We start from the raw sequence: 22,616 nt of genomic DNA, 5'->3' as shown, positions 1-22,616 counted from the left end.
ACACCTTAACATCATAAAAGCCATATATGAAAGTCCCACAGCTAGTATCATCCTCCATGGGGAAAAACTGAAAGCTTCTCCCCTGAGATCAGGAATACGAGAAGATTATCCATTCTTACCACTGATGTTTAACATAATATTGGAAGCCCTAGCCTCAGCAATCAGACAACAAAATGAAATAAAAAGCATCCAAATAGACAAGGAAGAACTCAAACTTTCACTTTCTGCAGGTGACATGATACTTTACATGGAAATCCTGAAAGACCACCAAAAACTGCTTGAACTGATATATGAATTCAGCAAAGTCACAGGATATAAAATCAATGTACAGAAATTGGTTGTACCTCAATACACCAACAATGAGTCAAGAGAAAAAGATATCAAGGAATTAATCCTATCTATAATTGCACCAAGAACCATAAAATACCTAGGAATAAACCTAACCAAAAAGGTCAAAGATCTGTACACTGAAAACTATAGAATGCTTATGAAAAACTTGAAGAAGACACAAAGAAATGGAAAAACATTCCACACACACGGATTAGAAGAACAAATGTTAAAATGTCAATACTACTCAAAACAATCTACACATTCAATGCAATCCCAATCAAAATAGCACCTATACTCTTCACAGAGCTAGAACAGTCCTAAAATGTATATGGAACCATAAAAACCATGAAGAGCCAAAGTAATGTTGAAAAAGAAAACCAAATCTGGAGGCATCACAATCCCTAACTTTAGCCTGTACTACAAAGTTGTAATCATCAAGGCAGTATGGTATTGGCACAAAAACTGACACAAATACCAATGGAATAGAACAGAGAACCCAGAATTGTACCCACAAATGTATGGCCAACTAATCTTCAACAAAGCAGGAAAGAGTATCCAGTGGAAAAAATACAGTCTCTTTAGAAAATGGTGCCAGGAGAACTGGACAGCCACATGGACAGGAGAACTGGACAGCCACTTTCTTACAACATACCCAAAAATAAATTCAAAATGGATGAAAGACCTAAATGTGAGGCAGGAAATGATCATAACTATAGAGTAGAAAACAGGCAACAACGTCTTTGACCTCAGGCACAGCAACTTCTTGCTTGACATGTCTCCAAAGGCAAGGGAAATAAGAGCAAAAATGAACTATTGGGACCTCATTAAGATACATAGCTTCTGCACAGCAAAGGAAACAATCAGCAAAGCTAAAAGGCAACCAAGAGAATAGGAGAAGATATTTGCAAATAACATATTGGATAAAGGGTTAGTATCCAAAATCTATAAAGAACTTATCAAACTCAACACCCGAAAAACAAATTATCCAGTGAAGAAATGGGCCGAAGACATGAATAGATACTTTTCCAAAGAAGACATCCAACAGACATATGAAAAGATGCTGAACATCACTTATTATCCGGGAAGTACAAATCAAAACCACAATGAGACAGCACCTCACACCGGTCAGAGAAGCTAAAATTAACAACTCAGGAAACAACGGATGCTGGTGAGGATATGGAGAAAGCGGAATCCACTTATACTGTTGGTGGGAATGCAAACTGGTGCAGCTACTCTGGAAAACAGTATGGAGGTTCCTCAAAAAATTACAAACAGAATTACCCTCGACCCAGCAATACCACTACTAGGAATTTATCCAAAGGATACAGGAGTGCTGATTCGTAGAGCCACAGGTACCCCAATGTTTATAGCAGCGCTTTTGACAATAAATTATGGAAACAGCTCAAATGTCCACTCACTGTTGAATGGAGAAAGAAGGTGTGGTATATATATACAATGGAATACTATTCAGTGATGCAAAAGAATGAAATCTTGCCATTTGCAACAATGTGGACAGAACTGAAGGGTATTACACTAAGTGAAGTAAGTCAGTCAGAGAAAGACAGATATCAGGTTTTCACTCATATGTGGAGTTTGAGAAACTTAACAAAAAACCTTAGGGGGAAGGGAAGAAAAAATAAATTACAAAGAGAGAAGGCAAATGACAAGAGACTCTTAAATACAGAGAACAAACTGAGGGTTGATGGGGGTGGGGTTTGGGGGGATGCAGTGAAAATGGGTGATGGGAGTTGGGGAGGGCACTTGTGATGAACACACTTTTCTTTGGAAAAGTGATGAGCACTGGGTGTTGTATGTAAGTGATGAATCATGGGAATCTACTCCAGAAGCCAAGACTATACTGTATACACATTATGTTAGCTAACTTGACAATAAATGATTTTTTAAAAATTTAAAAAGATTAAAATTAAATTAAAAATTAAAAGATGATGGTACATTAAATTTAGTATGGAACAGGTGAATAAGAAGAAAAGATGTCACACTTAAGATAAATTTGGTGGGGGCACCTGGGCAGCTCAGTCTGTCAAGAGTCTGACTTTGGCTCAGGTCATGTTCTCACAGTTCATGGGTTTAAGCCCCGCATTGGGCTCTATGCTGACAGCTCAGAGCCTGAAACCTGCTTCGGATTCTGTGTCTCCCTCTCTCTTTCTGCCCCTCCCCTGCTCACACTGTCTTTCTCTGTCTCTGTCTCTCTTTCTAAAATAAACATTAAAAAAAAAAAGATAAATTTGGTAAAATCAACAGGACTTGCTACCAGATTGGACTTCTGTTCAAAAAAGAAAAAAAAGGTGTTTTAGAATGACCATATTCTAACATGCATTCAATAAATGAACTTATACTCAAATCCTATGAAACACATTTTAAAATATAGTATCCTTTTTATGAGGTCGATGGCTGGTTTTAGGACAGTGAAGATTTGAGCCTGTCTTGAGTATAGACGTTCCTTTTGAAATTTTGTAGTCATATTGAGGCATGTAAATGACAAGGATTTCTTCCTGAATGTGTTAGAAAGTTCAGAATCAAATGTCTGGTCCAGTTAGCTAAGTGTCTTAGGTCTTTAAAAATGTGTATAGCCTTCATCTTAATTTTTTTTACTTTTTATTTTCTTTTTGTTCCAATTGCTTCCCTCTCATAAAAAAATATCCTTAATGCGGTGCTTGGGTGGCTCAGTCAGTTAAGTGTCCAACTTTGGCTCAGGTCATAATCTTGCGGTTGGTGGGTTTGAGCCCTGCACTGGACTCTGTGTTAACAGCTCAGAGCCTGGAGCCTAATTCGGATTGTGTGTCTTCCTCTCTCTCTCTTTTAAAAATAAACATAAAAAAAAAGTTAAAAAATATATCCTTGATATTAAATATATTTTGTAAGCTACTTTAACTTGGCTTTTGGAATAGATGAAAAATATAACATATCAATCAATGTCAATGCTCATTTGGCTCAATGAGCATAATGAAGAAAAAAAGAAACTGAATGGTTTTCCAAAAGTATATTTTCACTTTTATGCAGTTACTCTATGGTTATAGCTAAATTTAATCATCAAATTAGATGCAAAAGTAAACATGTTTGTTTATATGTTGGTGTAGCTGTTTAATCGTTTCTATATAAATGATTTCACTGGGAATTTAAATCCACAGCTGGCAGAAAGAGCCATTATTAATCGTGATTTAGACAGACTCTAAGGATGTGGTACATATAATTATATAATATCTGATAATGATAATGCTACATTTTTTTTTAAGAAAACAAATTTTTTTCTGAGCCCTATTTGTAAAAACAAAAGACTATGAACTTACATAGTCTAGATAAAAAGATGCTTAAAGAACCACCTAATAACAGTATTTATGCCTACAAAATAAAAAGCATCTAGAAAAAGGACTAATTATTTTCCATATATATTGACAATTAAGCACCATCTCTTCTGGAAACCCTTCCATGGTTAACCCAAAACCACTTAGGTACTTTTTTCCATCTTCCTCTAATTCTATACACACAACACAAATAAAACAATTATCAGGGTATCTGGGTGGCTCAGCCAGTTGAGTGTCGTACTCATGATTTCACCTCAAGTCATGATCTCACGGTTGTGAGATGGAGCCCCACATTGGGCTCTGAGCTGGGTGTGGCGCTTGCTTAAGATTCTCTCTCTGCCCCTCCCCTCTCATGCACTCTCTTCTCTCTCTCTCTCTCTTCCTCCCTTATCCTTATTGTGTATTTGCTGTAGGGTACTCTGCTAGATTTGAATCACTTGTGAGCAGTGTTGACACATTTTCATCTGTGAATCACTAGCACTTCAAATTTAGGTGGTGGGGCGGCAAATGCTCATTGCTTCCTATATGTTCCAGTTACAGTATTAGGTGTTTTGCCTATATATTTACATTAATTACTGACAAAACTGTGGCTAAATGTTCTGATCCCCTTTTTACAAACAAGAATAATAAGGCTGGATCATAGAGCCTGTACATGCCAGTATCAAAGTCCAGCACTTGTTAAATGACATGACAGCAGGGTTCTAGACCACAGTGGCATCTGAAGTCTAGATTTATCATCTAAGAGAAATATCATTAAAATTATAAAAGAGATCTTTTTAAAAGCTGCTAGTTAGAGGAAGCTATCAATGAGCATCTGAACAGAGGTTGATAAGGAAACAAAGCTGGCCTGTGGACTCCTGGAGAGGCCATTTCCAGAAATGCCCACTTACATGGAGGGTAAGATTGGATTCAGATAACCTCACTCTCCTCAAGGTCAGTGCAGAATGCTGGGCAATTTGGCATAAAAGCAGAATGTTCTTCATACTACAGTAAAGGTTTGGTTGTATATATAGAACCACAATATATTTTTATATTGCCATATTATTACATATAAATGGATGAACAAGTATCACAAGTCATTAGAGTAAATCCTTAAATAGGAAACACTGAAATCAAAATAAACATTAACAACTGACCTAAAAGAAGATAAATAATATAGGTCAGAGATGAGTATATAAAAGTCAGAGACATTTATGAAGATACTAGAACCCCCATTTAAGGACAGGATGCTATGAAATAGAGACACTTAATAAAAATGAAAGCACTCATGAATATACATATTTAGGAGATTCTCGTTTTCTCTCACTCTCTCCCATTCTCTTCCCCAAAGGAAACAGTTGGAAAAGAAGGCTTGTTGATAAAGAGAGGAAAAAACAATGAGATAAAAAAATACTAGTGATAAGATACACAAAGGACGCAATCAACAGGTTCAATATTCAACAGTTAACGGTTAGAAAATGAGAACTGTGAAAAAGGAGGGGAAATAATTATGAAAAAAAAACAAAGAATTTTCCAGTGCTTATGAAAGATAACTCCATAGTTAAAGGACTCGTTGTATACCCAGACAGTGAATAAAAAAAGACCCTCCTTGATGCACCCCGGATCACTATCAGAACACAATCAGAAAAGAAGATCCTAGAAACATCTAGAGGTGTTGAGAAAGAGAATTATAGACTTTCTCATCACAAATATTGAATACTATGAGGCAGCAGAACAATTATCTTAACAGTTATAAGGAAAAAAAAATATTTTCAACTTAGAATAATAAGCCAAGCAAAATATAAATCAAGTGTGAGAGTAGTAAAAAAAAAAAAAATGCCTAAAAATGGAAAATCTTGGAAAATTTACCTCTTCCATATTTTATTAGGTTTCATAAGGATGGTTTTAGTAAATAAGTTAGTACATAAGAAAGAGAAAGGTACTAGTTTCTATCCAAAGAAAAATAAAAATGTCCAATACTGACATCTCTTCAGTAGGTCTGGAAAGCAATCAGTCCAAATAAAAGGAACACGCAAAGTACTCTGAAAGATATACTTGAAGGAAAAAGACTTCAAGGATTATATGCATATCTTTAGAATTTATTAACATTCTCAGCTTAAAAAAGGAGTCAAAAGATACTTTTTATTCTGATGGTATAAGAAACACTTATATAATACATTTTTACTCCTTGGAAAAGTAATAAATAGAAGATAAAACTAGTGATGTTTGTAGGGAGGGCAATAAATCTGGAGAAGTAAGCAAACTAGATCATTAAATATTATAGCTATACATCAAGACATTTTTTCTAAAGTTGATATAACAAATATATTGGCTAAAATAATATGGATTATTTCAATTTATGGAAGTAACCATGGGAAGAACTAAAATGAGACATAAATCAAGGAGTGAAAAGTAGGAGGCTCAAGAAGTGGAAACAGATTTGAGGTGGGGGGGGGACTTGTTTTTTATTTTTAACTCCTCTGCATATTTGACTTGTCAAACATGTATAAGTTAGATTTTTATTTAAAAAAAGATACATAAGTCAAAAACAAAAGTACAGGTGTAACATGGTGGAAATAGGATGTATTTGTAATTACATGTGTGAGCAGGTATACATGAATATATGGCCAGTTAATATGCACTTGGAGTGTATTAAAACTTTACAAAGCTATTATTTATAAATATGTCTATATTTATATAGACCATAAATGGTGCAATGGTGAATAAAGAGAAAAAAAGTCACAGTGATGAGAATTTAATAGGAAGTAGCCTGTTGGCTTCACCCAAGTGAAGTATTTGCACAAACGCTCTCCTGGAGAAACAAAAACATGATACAATTACCTGCCATGGATCTTCAGGATTACTTACAAACAGTCAAAGCCACATTTTATTGAATGCTCTGTATGAATGTGATACATACACACACACACGTACACACACACACATACACAACATGTGCTGTTGTCAAGTGAGTAAATGCAAACTCTGCATTTAGACTGTCTGGTTTTGAATCTCCACTTGACCATCTAACAGCAGCGAAAATTGGGCAAATGATTTAATGTCTCTGCTCAATCTCTTCTTTTGGGAAATGGGGACACTTAGGCTATAAGGATGATTAAATATGAAAAGGTACACAAAGTACATGTTATAAAGATTTTGTACATACAAATGTTTAATAAGCATTAAGCATTTTAATATTTACATATGTAATGAGTTTATTGCATAAATATTTAACCAGGCATATGTTATAATAAACACATATTTGTGCATATAAAAAGACCACAAAGAAATGAACTGATAAATTAACTCTGCTTATCTGATGGAGTTCTCAGTAATGGTTGTTTCCACTTTATACTTTTCTGTAACAAATTTTCAACATGTACAGGCTTTAAACTTATAATAAAGACTATAAGTGTTAATTTCATTAATTGAAATGTGATCTTAAGGTACAATATGAGAAGTTTAGTGTGGCTGTTAGGAATAATTTCCTGAGAGCTTTGAAATACTGGAAGAGCCTACTGGGTTTATGAGTGAAAAAAAAGTGGGGGAACCTGAAACCTTTTGACTTCTATAAACCTATATGAAGGGCAGAGAATAGATCTCAATTATCAAGGTCCTAAGGGAAGAAAAATGGTACTGTGACACTGTTCAAATAAACTTGTATTACTACAGTTGTGTTTTATAACAGACATGTAAGAAGTAGGACTTAGAAAATGGGTGGGCTGTTTTTACAAGTTTTATTCTAGTCATTTAGTTTATAATATAGAAACTAAGTTAAGAATTAGTAGAGTGAAATTAAGTGAAGAATTTAGTATATAATATAGAAAGTAAGTGAAGAATTGTTTCCTCACATTCAGTTCAATCTGGATATAGTACCAATCATGAATATGCAGAATTTATAAGTTGTATACTCCTTAGCATGCAGCAGTAACTGAAGAAAACAAACAGGGGCTAATGACACAAGCCAGGGGCACTTCTGCAACTGGGTTTCTGGGTATTTTAAAAGCAATTAAAATGGCCCTTATTTCTAATTATTCCTGTGTTTGATATATTAGAAATAATAATGATTACAATGTGAAAAGAAACTCAGGGTTAATGTATAGTTAAAAACCAAAAGGATAACCAGGTGAAATAACTTTAGTAGTTACACTCTGTCACTTTGCATTGGGAAAAAATAATAAAGCAAAGGCAATGACTAAAATTCAAGGTGGTTAAAGTCAATTAGTGGTTATTAAATTTGTGAACCCCTGTGATACTAACATGGCTGGACTCTTATCATCCTTGCATTTTGTAATAAGAATATTTGCTATCATTAAAACTGTTGACATATCTAATAGGATTTGTTGATCTGGGAAGAGTAATATATTATACTCATATTTAACTTTTCAAGACTATATTCTAGGGGCTTCATTTGTACTTTATTTCGGAAAGTAGGAGAGTAGTAGTAGAAACATTTAAAAAACGCATTATGAGAACAGAATCAGATAGAAATGAGAATTTAAAGAAAATCACTACGATTTGGAAGTGTGTGTGTGTGTGTGTGTGTATGCACACACACACACACACATACATATACACACATTCATACATATAAACACAATGACAGCGAAGGGCAAGAGAATAATGGCAACACTGAAAGTGTTTTTCAGGTAAGATTATCAGTCTTTGACTTTTTTTGTTCTTCATACATTCATAGCTTCTAAATTTTCTGCAATGAGCACATTACTCAGAAACAACTATAGATAACATAAAAAGAACCATATAAAATGTTATCCATAATATAATCTATATAAAATATACTTAAGTAAACAATATAAATATATATATATATATATATATATATATATATATATATATATATATATAAATTTAGCACACACTGGTTAGAGTTTCTTACAGGGAACAGAACTGCAGTACATAAACAACTTATAGTCTAAACTCTATGGCCTATATGCATGCAAAATAAACTCAAACTAAAAGCATATATTAAAAGCAACTGTTTTATGTTGTTAGAATTATTTTAACAAAATTGGTGAGGAATCTCAGCAACATATACATAATTTATCTATGTTTGAGTGATGATCTTTCATTATATATAAACCAGTTAAAAACAAAACCAGGTCACTCTTTTAAAATTATAATACACATTAAATCTCTAGGGCTGATATTTTCAGTGAAGTAAAATTTAAAAAGCAAAAAAACCCCCACTTACTTTGAAGATATTGTCACAATGTTCCCAGTTTGGGAAAGGGAGAAGTCAGCAGCATCTTTCCCAACAATTTTAGCATTATACACCAAGTTTTTCAAGCTTGAATTTTTCAGTAAAATCTATATTGAAGAAGAGAGTATAAATAATATCATGAACTTTAGAAATATATAATTTAACACTTATTTTCATCAAAGCAGGTTATACATTTTAATCATGAAAATTTTCCTAACGTGGAGTTAGGGGAAGATGGCAGCGTGAGAGGACGCTGCGCTCAGCGCGCATCCTGCTGATCACTTAGATTCCACTTACACCGCCTAAATAACCCAGAAAACCGCCAGAAGACTAGCAGAACGTTGTCTCCGGAGCCAAGCGCAGACGAGAGGCCCACGGAAGAGGGTAGGAAGGGCGGACAGGCGGTGAGCGCTCCACGGACTGTCGGGAGGGAGCCGGGGTGGAGGGGCGGCCCGCCGGCAGGCAGAGCCCCCGAGTCTGGCTTGCAAAAGCGGAGGAGCTGGATGGAGTGTGTTCTGACAGCAAGCGGGACTTAACATCTGGAAGGTTATAAGCTAACAACTTTGCTCAGAGAGAAGGAGGGCTGGGGGACCATGGGAGGGAGAGTTGTTGAGCCCAGGACGACAGAGCTCAGCTTGGCGGGGAACGAAGGCGCTTGCCAGCGCCATCTCCCTCGCCAATCCCCTAGCCAAAATCTCAAAGGGAACTGGTTACTGCCAGGGAACTTGCTAGCACCATGCAAACACCCAACACTGTGCTTCTGCGGGTCCATCCCTCTGGCGGGTTTGACTCCCTCCCGGTGCCACAGGGCGCCTCCCGAAGCAGATCTCCTAAGGAAAAGCGAGCTGAGCCTGCCCCTCCCGCCCCTGTACACCTTGCCAATCCACCCCAGCTAATACGCAAGATCCCCAGCACCACGAGCCTGGCAGTGTGCAAGTAGCCCAGACGGGCCACGCCACCCCACAGTGAATCACGCCCCTAGGAGAGGGGAAGAGAAGGCACACACCAGGCTGACTGTGGCCCCAGCAGTGGGCTGGGGGCAGACATCAGGTCTGACTGCAGCCCCGCCCACCAATGCAGGTAATTCAAGACAGCACAAGGGAAGTGCCCTGCAGTTCTGCACCACTCCAGGGACTAACCAAAATGACGAAACGGAAGAATTCCCCTCAAAAAGACGTCGAGGAAATAACAGCTAACGAACTGATCAAAAAGGATTTAAACAATATAACAGAAAGTGAATTTAGAATAATTGTCATAAAATTAATCGCTGGGCTTGAAAACAGTATAAAGGACAGCAGAGAATCTCTTGCTACAGAGATCAGGGGACTAAGGAACAGTCAGGAGGAGCTAAAAAATGCTATCAACGAGCTGCAAAATAAAATGGAGACAACTATGGCTTGGATTGAAGAGGCAGAGGAGAGAATAGGTGAACTAGATGATAAAATTTGGAAAAAGAAGAAGCTGAGAAAAAGAGAGATAAAAAAATCCAGGAGTACGAGGGGAAAATTAGAGAACTAAGTGATGCACTAAAGAGAAATAATCTACGCATAATTGGTATTCCAGAGGAGGAAGAGAGAGGGAAAGGTGCTGAAGGGGTACTTGAAGAAATCATAGTTGAGAACTTCCCTGATCTGGGGAAGGAAAAAGGCATTGAAATCCAAGAAGCACATAGACCTCCCTTCAGACGTAACTTGAATCGATCTTCTGCACGACATATCATAGTGAAACTGGCAAAATACAAGGATAAAGAAAATTCTGAAAGCAGCTAGGGATAAATGTGCTCTAACATATAAAGGGAGACCGATAAGACTCATGACCAATCTCTCTACTGAAACTTGGCAGTCAAGAAAGGAATGGCAGGAGATCTTCAATGTGATGAACAGAGAATATATGCAGCCGAGAATCCTTTATCCAGCAAGTCTGTCATTTAGAATAGAAGGAGAGATAAAGGTCTTCACAAACAAACAAAAACTGAAGGAATTCATCACCACTAAACCAGCCCTACAAGAGACCCTAAGGGGGATTCTGTGAGACAAAGTACCAGAGACATCGCTACAAGCATGAAACCTACAGACATCACAATGACTCTAAACCCATATCTGTCTATAATAACACTGAATGTAAATGGACTAAATGCGCCAACCAAAAGACATAGGGTATCAGAATGGATAAAAAACCAAGACCCATCTATTTGCTGTCTATAAGAGACTCATTTTAGACCTGAGGACACCTTCAGATTGAGAGTGAGGGGATGGAGAACTATTTATCATGCCACTGGAAGTCAAAAGAAGGCTGGAGTAGCCATACTTCTATCAGACAAACTAGACTTTCAATTAAAGGCTGTAACAAGAGATGAAGAAGGGCATTATATAATAATTATAGGTCTATCCATCAGGAAGAGCTAACAATTATAAATGTCTATGCGCCGAATACAGGAGCCCCCAAATATATAAAACAATTCATAACAAACATAAGCAACCTTGTTCATAAAAATGTGGTAATTGCAGGGGACTTTAACACTCCCCTTACAACAATGGATAGATCATCTAGACACACGGTCAATAAAGAAACAAGGGCCTTGAATGATACATTGGATCAGCTGGACTTGACAGATATATTTAGAACTCTGCATCCCAAAGCAACAGAATATACTTTCTTCTTGAGTGCACATGGAACCTTCTCCAAGACAGATCACATACTGGGTCACAAAACAGCACTTCATAAGTATACAAGAATTGAGATCATACCATGCATACTTTCAGACCACAGTGCTATGAAGCTTGAAATGAACCACAGGAAAAAGTCTGGAAAACCTCCAAAAGCATGGAGGTTAAAGAACACCCTACTAAAGAATGAATGGGTCAACCAGGCAATTAGAGAAGAAATTAAAAAATATATGGAAACAAATGAAAATGAAAATATAACAATCCAAACCCTTTGGGATGCAGTGAAGGCAGTCCTGAGAGGAAAATACATTGTAATCCAGGCCTATCTCAAGAAACAAGAAAAATCCCAAATGCAAAATCTAACAGAACACCTAAAGGAAATAGAAGCAGAACAGGAAAGACACCCTAAACCCAGCAGAAGAACAGAAATAATAAAGATCAGAGCAGAAATAAACAATATAGAATCTAAAAAAAACTGTAGAGCAGATCAATGAAACCAAGAGTTGGTTTTTTGAAAAAATAAACAAAATTGAGAAATCTCTAGCCAGGCTTCTCAAAAAGAAAAGGAAGATGACCCAAATAGATAAAATCATGAATGAAAACGGAATTATTACGACCAATCCCTCAGAGATACAAGCAATTATCAGGGAATACTATGAAAAATTATATGCCAACAAACTGCACAACCTGGAAGAAATGGACAAATTCCTAAACACCCACACCCTTCCAAAACTCAATCAGGAGGAAATAGAAAGCTTGAACAGACCCATAACCAGAGAAGAAATTGAATCGGTCATCAAAAAATTCCCAAACAAACAAGAGTCCAGGACCAGATGGCTTCCCAGGGAAGGTCTACCAGACGTTTAAAGCAGAGATAATACCTATCCTCTCAAGCTATTCCAAAACATAGAAAGGGAAGGAAAACTCCCAGATTCATTCTATGAAGCCAGTATTACTTTGATTCCTAAACCAGACAGAGACCCAGTAAAAAAAAAAAAAAACGACAGGCCAATATCCCTGATGAATATGGATGCAAACATTCTCAATAAGATATTAGCAAATCGAATTCAACAGCATATAAAAGGAATTATTCACCATGATCAAATGGGATTCATTCCTGGGATGCAGGGCTGGTTCAACATTCGCAAATCAATCAACGTGATACATCACATGAATCAAAGAAAAGATAAGAACCATATGATCCTGTCAATCGATGCAGAAAAGGCCTTTGACAAAATTCAGCAACGTTTCTTAATAAAAACTCTCCAGAAAGTCGGGATAGAAGGAACATACTTAAAGATCATAAAAGCCATTTATGAAAAGCCCACAGCTAATATCATCCTCAATGGGGAAAAACTGAGAGCTTTTCCCTGAGATCAGGAACACGACAGGGATGTCCACTCTCACCGCTGTTGTTTAACATAGTGTTGGAAGTGCTAGCATCAGCAATCAGACAACAAAAGGAAATCAAAGGCATCAAAATTGGCAAAGATGAAGGTAAGCTTTCACTTTTTGCAGATGACATGACATTATACATGGAAAATCCGATAGACTCCACCAAAAGTCTGCTAGAACTGATACATGAATTCAGCAAAGTTTCAGGATACAAAATCAATGTACAGAAATCAGTTGCATTCTTATAAACTAATAATGAAGCAACAGAAAGACAAATGAAGAAACTGATCCCATTCACAATTGCACCAAGAAGCATAAAATACCTAGGGATAAACCTAGCCAAAGATGTAATAGATCTGTAGGCTGAAAAGTATAGAAAGCTTATGAAGGAAATTGAAGAAGATATAAAGAAATGGAAAAACATTCCATGCTCATGGCTTAGAAGAATAAATATTGTCAAAATGTCAATACTACCCAAAGCTATCTACACATTCAATGCAATCCCAATGAAAATTGCACCAGCATTCTTCTCGAAACTAGAACAAGCAATCCTAAAATTCATATGGAACCACAAAAGGCCCCGAATAGCCAAAGTAATTTTGAAGAAGAAGACCAAAGCAGGAGGCATCACAATCCCAGACTTTAGCCTCTACTACAAAGCTGGAATCATCAAGACAGCATGGTATTGGCAAAAAAATAGACACACAGACCAATGGAATAGAATAGAAACCCCAGAAGTAGACCCACAAACATATGGCCAACTTATCTTTGACAAAGCAGGAAAGAATATCCAATGGAAAAAAGACAATCTCTTTAACAAATGGTGCTGGGAGAACTGGACAGCAACATGCAGAAGATTGAAACTAGACCACTTTCTCACACCATTCACAAAAACAAACTCAAAATGGATAAAGGACCTGAATGTGAGACAGGAAACCATCAAAACCCTAGAGGAGAAAGCAGGGAAAGACCTCTCTGACCTCAGCCACAGCAATGTCTTACTTGACACATCCCCAAAGGCAAGGGAATTAAAAGAAAAAATGAACTACTGGGACCTTATGAAGATAAAAAGCTTCTGCACAGCAAAGGAAACAACCAACAAAACTAAAAGGCAACCGCAGGAATGGGAAAAGATATTTGCAAATGACATATTGGACAAAGGGCTAGTATCCAAAATCTATAAAGAGCTCACCAAACTCCACACCCGAAAAACAAATAACCCAGTGAAGAAATGGGCAGAAAACATGAATAGACACTTCTCTGAAGAAGACATCCGGATGGCCAACAGGCACATGAAAAGATGCTCAATGTCGCTCCTCATCAGGGAAATACAAATCAAAACCACACTCAGATATCACCTCACGCCAGTCAGGTGATATCACGCCACCTAGGATTCCGTGCAGGGGTGGTTAAATGGTAAATGGGGATAAGGGAAAGTTGTTCAAAGGAAGGAAAGAAAGCTTGGGAGCCTCAATTCCTCTTTTTCACCTTTTGTAAGAAAAGCTTATGTTTCACTAATTAATACTTACCTTCAACTGCTGTGCTTCTCTGTGAATTTTGTTTCAAAAAGGTGGGAAAAAAGTTCAAATGCATTAAAAAATGTCTCAGAAAATCACTGCACTCTACATTTTGTTTTCACTGATCCCTCTATTTCTTACTGGTTCCAGGATTCTATGTTTCTATTAGTGACATAAAGTTAGAGAAATAGATTTTCAATTATAGTAGTAATTTCTTGAGATTATTCTTTACTTTGGAGTTGATGCATAGGGGCAAACTATGTCAAACATTCTCAGCAATTTCCAAATCAGTGATTTTCTTCCTTTTTTAATTTTTTTTAATGTTTATTCATTTTTGAGAGAGAGAGAGAGAGAGAGAGAGAGAGAGAGAGAGAAAATGAGCGGAGGAGGGGCAGAGAGAGAAGGAGACACAGAATCTGAAATAGGCTCCAGGATCTGAGCTGTCAGCACAGAGCCCAACGCCAGGCTCAAACTTGTGAACTGTGAGATCATGACCTGAGCTGAAGTCAGATGCTTTTAACCGACTGAGCCACCCAGGCACCCCTCAAATCAGTGATTTTCTTAAATGAAATTTAAAATTAAAGCTTGCTGTAACTGACAGTTTTTTTTGCATTTATATTTAATTTTTGTTATCTTCAAGACATACTTTACATATGTGAAAAATAAGTTATATTTGCATAATTTCATTTGTAGTCTTTTTTTAATGTTTATTTTTGAGACAGGGAGACACAGAGTATGAGCAGGGGAGGGGCAGAGAGACAAATGGAGACACACAATCTGAAGCAGACTCCAGGCTCTGAGCTGTCAGCACAGAGTCTGATGTGGTGCTCGAACCCACAAATGGTGAGATCATGACTCAGCTAAGGTCCAATGCTTAAATGACTGAGCTACCCAGGGACCCCAATTTAATCTATAATCTTAAGATATGAACATTATTTCTAGTAAAGAGCTAAAGGTGGAAAGAAATGTTTCTGTTTTAATATGCATTAATTTGATTTTTAACATAATTCAAATTTATGTTTAAACATTACCTTGTGTTATTAACTAGTTTTTAAAAATAATGGCACATAAAAGGCATAAAGAAATAAAAACACATGGACAGAATTAGAGAACTGGTAATAATACCTAACAGTAATAAATCACTGCTTAATCTAATTCAGACTCCTCCTACCTTCTTCAGGCTTAATCAAAACATTTCTAACTCTTTAGAAATTTTATTTTGAAGTCAAAAGACCTCTCCAGTATAATTACAGCTCTAGGTTTTGAAAGTCATTGCAGTGAAGGAATTATCAGAGTAAATACTGTTGAAAAAATGCTCTAAAGAGTTGTATGTCTTCTTTTCCTGACCAAAAAAGAAAAAAAAATTGTGAAAAGGAATTTTATCTCATTGTTTACTAACAAAAAATCACAAGGGGCTTTCCTTACCCCAAACTGAGCCCTTTACACTTTTAGACAAGAACCTGAGTGTTTCCAGATTTTTATCTGAGTCCTTACCAACCATCACTCGTATCGTCACAGAGGCTACCTAGTTTCTTCAGAGGTTGCACTTACAAACCCAAAATCACCAAGACATATCTTCTGACGACCAAATACAGACAAGTTTTTTATCAAAAATATAAAATTACACCCTCCCAACTAAATATGAAGAGAAAGACATAAAACAGCCTGAAAAAAAGGAATAAACATGATCTGACCAAAGAGGTAAACTAATTTTTGTAAAGAATAAGACTCTATCAGTGCATAGTGTCCTCAGAAAGGAATAAGAAGAGACCTATAAATCTGGTTGAAGATTTTATGAACACCAGTAGAAGGGACAATCTTATATAAATATAAGCTATTTAAAATTGTATCCTAGGGGTGCCCATGTGGCTTGGTCATTTGAGTGTCCAAGTCTTGATTTCGGCTCAGGTCAAGATGTCATGGTTTGTGAGTTCGAGACCTGCGTTGGGTTCTGAGCTGACAGTGTGGAGCCCACTTGGGATTCTCTCTCTGTCCCTCTCTCTCTGCCCCTCCCCCCTCAAAATAAATAAATAAAACTTAAAAAAATTGTATCCTAGATGATATTTCACAAGTGTAAATATGAGACAAACAGCTTGAAAAACAAAGGTCAATGATCCTTGACAAGGTATTTCTCAAAGAGAACACTTGATAAATATGTACATATTTACATAGGTTTGTTATTATCACAGGACTTCAGATTTCATTTTTGACTTTTTTATGCAAAGTAAAAAATTCACTGTTAAACATTTAGCAGCTCCCACACACATAACATCCTTCAGTGGGAATTAGGTGGCCCTTGTCACGAGCACTTTAGTATTTTCCTCTCTATATCCTCATTTGAACAAAATCCATCTGGGTCTATAAACTCCCTTAAGGAACGTTAAGTACATTCAGAACACAAATTTTCACTTATGGTGTCAGTCCCCTTGTACATGAAATGTGTCCCACTTTTCCTGAGAAAATTTGCCCTTCAAAGTACCTTTCATTTTCTATCTCCGCAAACCCCATTCACCAAATGAATTAGAGTCATCATTTCATTGCAGGTGGTGATTACTATTAAGCAAAAATTGTCCCTTTCACTCTGCTATACCTTTGGCTTAAGAGGAGCAACATTAGCTAAGGCTTATCTCATCATATCGATACTTGTGTTAATTTTGGGTTGCAAAAGAAATTACTAAAACCCCTGGGAAGTGTTTACCTCCACATATTTTGGCCCCAAATATATCCTTACCTGTCTTAGCACAGTGTCATGTAGAGTACAATAAAAGGGCACCACCTTCTTGGGGAGATACGTAGGGAGCCTTTCATACATGTAGACACAAAGCATGAGCATCAGGATTGGGTTAGGATCACAGATGTCAGTGGCCTGGTTTCAAAGAAGTGAAATATAAATTAGAGGATATACAGATAAAATACAGAAAAAGAGCTAAAGCACTATATCAATTATTGTATTACTTTAAAACATTTTAAAATGTTACTAGTTGACAATGACACTGAATTGTAAACACAGTAAACAGATTATTGCTGTGAATCAGAAGGGCTTGACCTAGGTGTTAAGAGATGAATTAGATGTGTTCTAAGTATAACAATGACCTCACAGCCTCAAAGCCTCCACAAAAGCTAGTCAGAGGTCATAAAAATATCATGCACTAGAACTACTAATGTGACTAAGACACCATCCCTGATTTAAAGTACCATATATAGCAGAAAAGAAAACTGGGAAGTAGACCAACTACTGAGGTAAAAGAAGGCAAGAGTTTCAAGCAAAAAGTTTAAGGGAGTAGGTAGCCCATGAGATGGCCCTGAAGAATGTTTGGAGTTTATAAAGGTTATGTTTGGTGTGCAGAAAATGATATATTCCATCAGTAAGGCAAAGAACTACAGTGCAGGTGTCTAGGGAAGTAGGGGGTTTCTTTGTTAATGAAGTGTAATTTAAATCATGTGTAAGGTCTAAGGAGGGACAAGTAGCATGTGAAAAGACTAAGGAGCACCAGGGCCACACTGTGCAGGGTGCGGAAGCCAGGGTGAGGGCCTGGATTTCTCAACAAGGAATAACACAGGAGCAACAATTCAGGCAGATGCGGCACGGCAGGGGGTTGGAAAATACTTTTCCCAGAACGTACAAATTGTAATAAGTCAGAAAATGTAATTATATTGATAACCAAGATAAATTAGTGATGGTTGTTGGAACAGATTTGAGATAAAACCCAGAATTGCAAAGGAATAATAGCAGGGGCAATCAACACAGCCTGAATGTACACTGAATACAAAAAGGAGAGTCAGAAGTAGGAGGAAGGATTCTTCGTATCAGATCATGTAGTACCTACAATGTCCTTGGACAATGTGAAGGTGGTAGGAAAGAATTATTCATAACAAAAAAGTATTGAGAATGGTCTAAGGCAAAAATTCAAACACATAAAACACCACAGATAAAGAAGCAATTGTCAATGTACAGGGAGCCCTCTACACTTTCATAAAATGAAGACACACTATGATTTAATCGCATGCATTCAAGTTAGTAACTGAAAATGATCCAGTTGGAAATGCAACTATTGTGGGAGTCAAGGAGACCTAATGCTGTTATGGGGGACTAATGCACTTGACTCTGAAGTTCAGCAGCAATTACCAGCAAATAAAGACAGCTCCTATGATCACCTCCTAGTCCATATCCCCAAATACGTTCTTTTCCCTCTTTGGAAGAAGAGAAGAGTTTGTTCTTTCTTGCTTTGTCAATAATCAGTAAGACTAACCAATAAAAGTTCCTGGGGAGGGGATTATTAGTAAAAACTAAGGGAGGTGACCTACTTCTGCAGGGTAGAAAGCTGTTGGTGACCTTGATTTGAGGAAAACTGAGAAATACACCAAGATTCCAAAGTTTCTCATCCTTATTCTATGGTCTCACATTTCTTCATGAAAGACAACACTGGTCAACAGATGAAGGAAAATTATTTGAGATAGAAACAAACTAAAAAAACTAAATACAGAATTTAATTCCCACAAAGTGAAAAATATGGTGCTGCTGGGCCCTTTGGAATGGGCCAGCCTATGAGTGTGATTCAAAGAGGGCTGTCTAGGGTGATGGGAAATGTGTTTGTTGGGGAAAGGGGAAGATTAGTGGCAGAACACTCTAGGCTCAAGTCTCAGGTCAATAAAAGCCTTTTGAACACTTTTTTTTAGTGATTACAGAATCAAATATATAGGTAGCAATATAGAATTATTCCCAAAAATTATCTTTGAAAAATATATAATGGGCTGAAAATGTAATAATTTGGTAATTAAAAAAAATACATTTATCTTAATGGAAAAAATGTTTCATCATTAAGATATTAGACTGAAAAAAAACAGAGAAAAGAACATCCTTACTTTCCTTATAATAAATTCCAATGAACATAATCTAAAGCAATTACACCTTAGCCAATCCCAGGCTTGAAAATCCAAATGTTAAATAAGCTAGGTTTGTTTGAAACAAGATTTTTAGGTGAAATATCTTTCAAAGATATAATCATTACTTTCTCTATACAGGGCTAACCTAGAATAACTTTAACTGTATTGATTCATTTCCACCCTCCCCCCCAATGATAGTATTTTCCAACTAGCTTCATAAAAGATGAAGAATTAAGCAAAAAAGGTCATAATAGAGAAAAATGCTGGAGGAGAAATCTGGTAAACCTAATTCAAGTCCTGCTACGATACAGTGCCATGATCTTGATTAAATCAATTGGTTTTCCAGGACCTCAGTTTTCTCATCAGTAACAAGAAGAGCTGAGATAATATTGACCTTCATGGTTGATTTAATTTGCTACGACTTTAAGATACTACTAGCTTTCCAACTGGACACCAACCATAACTAGCAGTACCCAGTGACATACTCTAATTCGACAGAAAACACTGTTGACTACCTTCCCAGAAGCAATTTTCTCCTTTCCTTTTCCCTAAGAATCCCAATTTTTGTGCCTGTTTCATTACTTTCATCAAAAACTGGGTTAGCCAGAAGCATGAGCTGTAATTACAGTCAATGACATGTAATGGGAAAGATGCTGGAGACCACTGGAAAAGGTTTACCTTATGGAAGAAGAAGAGGTGCTACTCAACCAGCCTCAAGAATAGCTGTATAAAGGTGTTACAGGAGAATTTCAGTAGAAATTTGTGGTTATTAGTGCACATGCCTAAAACAAAGCCAGCAGGCTGAGAAGGGCTGAGCAAAAATGAATCTCTAATAGCTTTACTAAGAAACTATCCTTATAATCTCCTAATGCCTGACTTTAATGTAAAATGTTCAGTTTTTTTTATTTGTAAAGCACTTTCACTCATTAATTCTGTTACTTAATGCTATAAGCATCCAAGTTGATAAAATCAAACAAAATTTTTAAGAGAAAAGTTAGAATATCTATTCAACATTAGCTCCCATAACTACTCAGTGAATTAGGTATACTACAACTTCTGTTAACTATCGTATTTATTTTTTAGATCCATTTCTCTACATAAGGGACAAAAATTACATTCTACACTGAGTCCAAACAATTCACACCATATTTTTGCTTTAAATATAAAGCATGTCATAAAAGGGAGAATATGTAAATAATTGTTACATTCTAGCTAGCAGGATTCCATAACAGGACACAACATAGCCACAGAAACATAGCCAGCTGATTCCACACTTGCAAAGAACACAATAAATAAGAAACTTAAACAGTAATAAATATGTCCAGTGTTGAATTTAATTTCTCTTAAATGTGAACCAGTGCTAAGCATCAGCATTCATTCACTATGGTTAAGTTAATTTCATATTTTTAAACATTGCTATTTAATGTGGTTGGCAAATCCAGGCTGATAAAAAGTTAAAGAATAGGAACTGGTTGGTAAAAACTTGGTAATTTATCAGTTAGCTGTCAATTTCGCCATTCATCAAATTTTAGACACCTTCTCTACGTTTTTATGTATTAGATACTCACATTTTAAAATATGTTTTGGCTATACAATAAAATAAAACTTTTGAGACAATGTACCTGAGGCAATAAAAAAACAAAGGAGAGAATTACAGGGTATGATGAACTATATTTTCAAAAACAAAAATATTTTCAGTTTCTTGTGAACCCATACCAAATTTTCAAGGGCCACCTTAAACATCAAATGCCCCATGCAACTCTTCTTGGTTCCTGTACCAGAATGATTCCTGTCCCTTTTGATTCCCATATCACATCTCTTCCATGTATATTGTGCATTCACTATCTGTTTTGCATCAGCTCTTTCTCATATACTTGTCACTATTAATACAGCTTTGAAGGCATAACTGTGGTTTAATCATATCTGTACCCTTTGCAGGGTCTATCCAGTGTCTTTTGTGGAGGATATTCAATTTGTTTAATTGACAGAAAATGTAGTATTTTTGTTCTCCCAAACGAAAGTCTTTCATTGCAATTTATCTTTGAAGCTCTCTTATAAAAGAAAGCTCTGGTCAAATCCTACAATACAGTTTCTCTTTACAGCTACACCAATATAAAAGAATGTAAATGTCAGACCTGAAACAAAGTGAGTTTAACATGCAAGTGACTTTAGTACAAGGAAAAGCAAGCTATTATGAAATGTTATTTCTCCAGCAGGTATAAGGAACAACTTTATACCAAGCCATATGTGGGCACTGGCATCATCAATCTCTCTTGCATCATGGAACGGAAAACTCAAGAGTTAGTTGTAATGGTCTTTCTTCTGTGCCCATCTTTTGTGACTGTTAACAAGAACTAGCAAATCTCAAATGTCTCCTATATCAGCTTATTATTTTAAGTTTCCATTTAAATGTCATGAGTAGAGAAAACACTTTTCACCTTGACTAAATGAAATTATATTTTGATTGGTCTGTGTTCCCTATCTCCAGTCCCTCTCCCATCAAGTCCATTCCGACCATAGTTATGAAAGCAAATATCTTTATGCCCATAATACCCCATCGTAAACTTCTGACTTTTTATGCTGACATCCAATATCCCAATATATACCTATATTGATTTTTTCTAATCCCAAAATTCAACTAAGGAATCTATTCACAGAATTTCCTTAATGTATGTCAAATATTCCATTCGACATTCTGTTTATGTTATTTCCTCTGAGTAAACTCCTTCCTCTCTTACCACTACCAATCCAGATCCAATCTACCCTTCAAGAACCCAAATAAGCACTGCCTTCTCCACATAGTCTTTGATGGATCAATCTAGATCATACTGATCTCTTCCTTATCTGAATTCTACACTTTATTTTTTTCATTTTATGACAATTACATGAGTAGAATGTTATTTATCATTTAATATGTATATATCTAGATTATCCAATGACTTTGTATATTCTTCAAAGTAAGAAATCATTTATTATACTATTTTATCACTCTAACAAAGAGCTTAAAAATAGTAAGCATATAATCTTTTTGATTACTGATGAGAACCTGATGTAAAAAGCCAGATGGAATTAGAACTTGGAGATCTAAATGTAGTAATATATATTGCCACTGCGATCTCTACATGAATATTTATTTTAAAACCAAAGTGAAAGTTTTTTTAGCTAAATTAATAAGTGATAATGCATCTATATTCAAACAACTTTGCTCCTTTAATTAATTCTTAGAGCTTAAGTAGTGTTACTAAATCACTCAACTTCAGTCTTAGGGTTTAAGAAAACTGGAGCTATCTTTAGAGGTACC

The 22,616-nt window shown here is 36.2% G+C and overlaps 1 protein-coding gene across 1 annotated transcript in view; it reads right to left on the bottom strand.

Moving 5' to 3' along the window:
* CFAP47 (cilia and flagella associated protein 47) overlaps positions 1–22,616 on the bottom strand; it is a 543,896-nt gene that overhangs the window by 278,827 nt on the left and 242,453 nt on the right. Inside the window, exons 36-37 of the mRNA XM_042974584.1 lie at positions 17,163–17,297; positions 8,845–8,960 (exon numbers count right to left, since the gene is read on the bottom strand). Coding sequence (XP_042830518.1) covers positions 8,845–8,960; positions 17,163–17,297 — 251 coding nt within the window. The remainder of the gene's footprint in view (positions 1–8,844; positions 8,961–17,162; positions 17,298–22,616) is intronic.

This window comes from Panthera tigris, chromosome X (assembly GCF_018350195.1).
Source record: "Panthera tigris isolate Pti1 chromosome X, P.tigris_Pti1_mat1.1, whole genome shotgun sequence".
NCBI lineage: Eukaryota > Metazoa > Chordata > Mammalia > Carnivora > Felidae > Panthera > Panthera tigris.
The sequence above is the reverse complement of the archived record's forward strand: the minus strand, read 5'-3'. Positions and strand labels throughout refer to the sequence as shown.